The sequence below is a fragment of the Dipodomys ordii genome, unplaced genomic scaffold (assembly GCF_000151885.1).
Source record: "Dipodomys ordii isolate 6190 unplaced genomic scaffold, Dord_2.0 Scaffold131, whole genome shotgun sequence".
Taxonomy (NCBI): domain Eukaryota; kingdom Metazoa; phylum Chordata; class Mammalia; order Rodentia; family Heteromyidae; genus Dipodomys; species Dipodomys ordii.
In genome coordinates this window covers 1695465-1701464 of record NW_012267347.1, presented here as the reverse complement: position 1 = coordinate 1701464, position 6000 = coordinate 1695465, and the positions used below count along the sequence as shown (strand labels likewise).

The following is a 6000-nucleotide window of genomic DNA, read 5'->3' as shown; positions in this document are numbered from 1 at the left end:
TGAGGCCCTGGGTTCGATTCCTCAGCACCACATAAGCAAAAAGAAAAAAGCCGGAAGTGGTGCTGTGGCTCAAGTGGTAGAGCGCTAGCCTTGAGCTGAAGAGCTGAGGGACAGTGCCCAGGCCCAGAGCTCAGGCCCCACGACAGGACCCAAAAAAAAGAGTCTCAGCCTCCTGGGTGGTTAGGGATTACAGGCATGAGCCATCATTGCCTAGCACAGGGAGGGGGTACCTTTAGAAAGAATGGCACCAAGATGTTCATATAAGGGGTGAACAGTTTGGTATGTTGGGGTAAGATAGGTAGGGACACAGTAATGAATGATTGTTGCTCTCTTCTCCTATCTTTCTCCAGGGTTCTGCTTCTTAAATCTGCCTAGCAGCTTCCCTGAGGGATTCCAATTTGATACCGTTGAAATTAACTTTCCCATGACAGAGCTGTGTTTCGTGGGCCTCATATCCATGATTGATCCTCCTCGCACTGCTGTGCCGGAAGCTGTAGACAAGTGTCGCTGTGCGGGGATTAAGGTATCTCCCTTAAGTCCCTCCCTTGTTAGAGGTTGGAGGAGTGAGATAGAAAGCCAGGCACAAGGTAGGTGCTTAATAATCTAAGCTTAATTTATTTCTGCCTTATTGAGCTGATGACTTAGTGTTCAGAACTACCTGGTAACGAGTCTCTTCTGGAGTTTGCACTGAATGCTAAAAAAACAAGGAAGATTGGAAAAACTTAATGTTCACAGGAAAAGAGAAACAGGCTCTGGTGTTGAGGTGGGTGCTAGCAGGAGGGGAGGGTTGGGCTAACATGAAGGGTGACTGGAAATGAATATAGTCAAAGTAGATGGTTTGCATGTATCAACATGGAACAACGAACCCTGCACAAACTTTTCGGAAGGGGAAAAGGGAGAGGCATGGAGAGGATGAGACTGGTGAAAGAGCATTGGGTAAACAAGCGCAAATGTCATAATGAAGTCCTCCTCGTATAACCAATATGCTAACAAAAGAAGCTGAAGAAAACTGAAGTCGAAGACATACCCCAGACCCATGAATCTAAAACTCCCAGAATAGAGTCAAAACACCTGTATTTCCAAAACATTCCTGGAAACTCCAGTGGGCAGACAAGCATCCAGTATCCAGTATAAAGCTCCTCAAATTTTTCTGGATGTGAATTTTGGGGGGTTTCTTTTAATACGTATTCTGAGTTCATAGTTCTAGAGGTCCTGGAGGTTGCACATTTTAAACAAACTCCTAACTGTTATAAACCCTGATCCTGTAGTAAAAGATACAAAGTAGGGGGAATTTGTCCAAGAGAACAGAACAAACCCAGAGGTGAAAAAAAGCAGTGGAATTCCTCTGAGATGTCGTATATCCCATATTTGCAGGCCAAAGACTCACATCCTGACAGATTAGATATTGACACTTTCCTTGTTTGTATTTTGGGTTCCCTGAATATTCTGGTTCCCAGGCTTGGGAGGACATTGAGTAGAGGGGATCAAGGCATCTAAGGAAGAGAGGGTGGCCAGGCGCTGGTGGCTCACGCCTGTAATCCTAGCTACTCAGGAGGCTGAGATCTGAGGATAACGGTTCAAAGCCAGCCCAGGCAGGAAAGTCCATGAGACTCCTATCTCCAATAAACCACCAGAAAACCGGAAGTGGCACTGTAGCTCAAGTGGTAGAGTGCTTGCCTTGAGCTGAAGAGCTGAGGGACAGCGCCCAAGCCCAGAGTTCAAGCCCCACGACCGACAAAAAAGAAAAAGAAAAAAAGAAAAGAGAGGGTGCTCTCTGTTGGGGATGACCTCATTATAGATCTGACCTATGCCTGCTGGAATTTTGCCTATGGATCATCTTGGGCCATGCTTCATTCAAGGACTAGACACTAGAATTGGGACCCAGGAATGAACCAAGAAAGGATGCAGGAAATTATTGTGTGTAAACTGTCTAACGGCTACCATACAAAACTTCAGTGATGGCATTATCATAGCACATCCTCGTAGAATAACCAAGTCATCTTGACGTCTCCACAGGTCTATAAACTACCATATCATATTGTAGAAGAAGATATTTGTTGAATTTTTTTTAGTTTTAAGGAAGATTATTAGATTGAGGTAAAAGTTGTGATTTTAGCCAGGATGCCTGACAGATTAGGAGGTTGTTGCAGCCAGAGGAGGAGCCGGCCAGCTCATAACAGACTGGGAGGACTCAGGACTGGCTGTTAGCTGGCGGCCAGTGTAGGAGGCCATGGGGCTTTCTGGCCAGTGCTTATTCTGGTCCCCAGCTTAGGCCTCTCACTACAATTTCTTACCTTCTTCTGGACTCTAAACTGATAGGAAATTGGTAGACTCAGCGAAGAATTGTGGCTCATTCTCTCTCCCCTGTGGGGAAATACAAGACATACAAATAGTGCCATCCCTTCAGGGAAGCTAAAATATAATGGATACATATAAGCTTGTTGTGTAGGATAGACCTTTCCAGGGATCAACTCTGACATGGTGTTGTTGCAAGACTGATGAATGTTAGTTACAGACTGCTGATTCAAAGAGGTAGTATATGGACTGAAGGTATGGCTTAAGTGGTAGAGTATCTGCCATGAACAAGAAAGCCAAGAGGCCCTGAGTTTAAGCCCCAAGACCCAGAACTCACACCAAAAGAAAGTATAATGGTCTCTTTTTTTTGGGGGGGGGTCCGGTCGTGGGGCCTGAACTCTGGGCCTGGGCACTGTCCCTCAGCTCTTTAGTTCAAGACTAGCACTCTACCACTTGAGCCACAGAGCCACTTCCGGCTTTTTTCTTTTTTATGTGGTGCTGAGGAATCAAACCCAGGGCCTCAGGCATGCAAGGCAAGTGCTCTACCACTGAGTCCCAGCCCTATAATGGTCTCATTGCAGTAACATTTTTACAAGGAAATGAGAGAGAACGAAAGTTTCCCAGATAGCCACGTGCTCATAACTTTGGGATAAATGTGATTTATTTTTATTTTTTGTCAGTCTTAGGGCTTGAACTCTGGGCCAGGCACTGTCCCTCAGCTCTTCAGCTCAAGACAAGTGCTCTACCACTTGAGCCACAGTGCCACTTCCAGTTTTCTGGTGGTTAATTGGAGATACGAGTCTCCTGGGCTTTCCTTCCAGGTCTGGCTTTGAACCTTATATCTCAGCCTCCTAAGTAGCTAGGATTACAACAGTGAGCCACCAGTGCCCGGCTAAATGTGGGTTTTTAAAACCTGAAAATATTCCCATTATACTTGCCAGTGAACAAGGAATTTCAGTATTAGTAAGAAACTTTGACTCTCTCTAAGAACTATAGCCAGCCTTTGGATGGTGTCCTGAGAGCCTACAGTTTCATTATCAATGCTAAAGTTTCTCTCGGAGGGCTCTGATGTCAAGGAGGGGAAGATGGCATAAGGGAATAAGAGTGGCTTGCAAGACTGACTGTATGGAACTTTTAGAGATAGAGCCAACACCAAGAAGTTGGAAATACTCCAATTCTTTCAGAAACTGCTAGACACTCTTCACCTCAGAGGGAATCATTCTTTGTAGAACTGCATATCCGTTGTATGAATAGATTTATCTCAATGCTTCAAAAAATTGGAATTCAGGTCTCACGAGCTCACTCTTAGAGTGGTTACCTTTGTGTTTTTATTTATCTGGTATGGTATGGAGGTAGTCCATTTGATGGCCGAGCAGCATGCCTTGTCTAACAGGTCTTATGTCACTTTGGGAAGCTTTCAGCATGAATGGCATCACTAAGGGCTTAAGGTCCACCACATCTGGAAGATGGTTTTCTTATAGTTCCCTCCCTGATCTGATCTTTGCCCCACAGGCCAAGCTCAGGAGGATCCAGTGCCTCATAGCTCAGACAGAACATTCAACATCAGAGGTTGTAGGGAATAGTGCAGTTTTACTGAGTCTGGTAATCACAGCCTAGTTAGCACTTTGCTGTCTCCTTCCAACCAAACAGGGGAGCCAGTGTGAAAAGATGAGAGCTCATGAAACCCGATAGTAGGTGCTTCTGGGGAAACTTCAGTGCTTATTTCTATACTTAGAAAACAAACTGACTAGCCTCTGAAGGATCTCCATTTCTGGAAGCAGTGGACCATTTTGTCACTGTCAGATGGTTTTCTTCTCCCTCCCATCAGAGCTTAAAAAGTTGTATGGCTAAAGGGCACTCCAAAACCTTGAGTTAGAGCTTCCCAAGTAACCACCATTCCGTTCCTTCCTTCCCTCATCTGATGGTTATTTGTTGGTGGATTCCTCTATGCTGAGCATTGTGTAGATCAAGATGATTAACAAGCATCTCACATTTCACCTTGCAGAGCTCTCAGTCCAATGGAGGGAGAGAAAAATAAGTGATCATCACACAGAGAAGTGAGAAATGTTAACATAAAGAACAGAATGCCATGAGAGCACAGAGCATGAGTACCTTCTTTGGGGAGGAATACAATGGGACCAGGCATCAGAAAGCCAAACATAACTTGAAACAGAGGGTCATGGCAAGGGAATGGGATGAAAAGGGCTAGAGTAAAGATTGGAATGCACTGGGCTCGGGTGAAATTTTGCTAGGCAGATGGAGTATTCCAGTCACCCTTCATTACCACTTGTTCTATGTGTAGGGGTTTCTGTGTTGTTGCTCAAGGTTGCAGCATAGCTACTGAAATAATTAAGTAAAGTTCTAAATATTGTATCAGACTCAAATCTCTGAAATGTTCCTGGACAATCTAAAATCAAATCATCTTGGGGTCCTGATTCCCTCCCAAGCATTGAAGCCACAATAGAAAAGCTTTTGGTCTATATAATGTGTTCTTGTAAATGATCTATTAAAACCTTTGTTGAGTGAAAGTAGTGAGTTATTCCTACAAGAGAAAGACAAAGGATTCAGAACGTCTCTGAAGAAACTCTTCTCTTTCTTTGCCTCCACAACTCAGGTGATCATGGTAACCGGAGATCATCCCATTACAGCTAAAGCCATTGCCAAGAATGTGGGTATCATCTCAGAAGACAATGAGACAGCAGAGGACATTGCTGCCCGGCTTTATATTCCTGTCAGCCAGGTAGACACTAGGTGAGATCCCTAAAGAACTCTGATCTGCCATTTTCTTCTCCCTCCTCAGATGCCCAACCCAGACATCACTTACCAAAATTCTTAAAGTCCCTTTCAATTGGTAGGATTGTGGGGGATTATACAGGACAGAGTAAAACATAATAAGGAAATAGCAAAGTAATAAGTCAATGGATTTTTAGGAAAGAGAGGAGTGATTGGCAAGGGAAGAGGAGATGTAATGAGTCGATTTGGGGACTGCATATAGAGAAGAGACAGGGTTGGAAAGAAAAAAGAACTTAGTAGGCTAATGTGAGTTCTCCACATTCAGATGTAGCCTTTTGACATTCTTTTTCCCCACAGGGATATTAAAGCCATCGTGGTGCATGGCTCAGATCTGAAGAGAATGAACTCAGAGCAACTGGACCACATCCTCAAAAATTATAAAGAGATTGTATTTGCTCGTACTTCCCCTCAGCAGAAGCTCATCATTGTGGAAGGGTGTCAGAGGCAGGTAAGGCAGACCAAGGAGCCCTGGGAACCCTAGTAGAAATCTTATAGCAGAGCCCAGCATTCAACCAAGCAGAGGGGAGGTATTAGAGAGCATCACATCTTGAACTGCATGAGGGCTTCAGTGTAGAGACGTCCTGAGGGCTTAGATACCTTGTGGGGAGCAGGAAAAGGAAGGGTTGAGAGCTCTGAATCAAACATCGTTGCATCAAGAAGCAAGATGACGCAAAGTGGGGGCAGGTGGTTACAAAAGAAAGAAGTAAAAAAGGACAAAAGACTAAATAAATAAAGACTGGGATCACTCAACCCTACAGAAAATGGAAAAAAGACCTGCCAATCAGAATGCCATCCAATTTTCAATATTTAACCCAAGGCCAAGTTCTGTAACAGGAAGGTGGCCCAAGATGGCAGACCTGAGGTAAACACCTGTCTTCCACATGGCGTACTCTTTCTCTGTCCTATTCCTCT

At 44.4% G+C, this 6000-nt stretch overlaps 1 protein-coding gene across 1 annotated transcript in view; it reads left to right on the top strand.

Annotated features, from left to right (window-relative positions):
• Positions 1–6000, top strand: part of LOC105996415 (sodium/potassium-transporting ATPase subunit alpha-4-like) — a 38695-nt gene that overhangs the window by 23552 nt on the left and 9143 nt on the right. The window contains exons 12-14 of the mRNA XM_013030493.1: positions 351–523; positions 4910–5046; positions 5386–5536. Coding sequence (XP_012885947.1) covers positions 351–523; positions 4910–5046; positions 5386–5536 — 461 coding nt within the window. The remainder of the gene's footprint in view (positions 1–350; positions 524–4909; positions 5047–5385; positions 5537–6000) is intronic.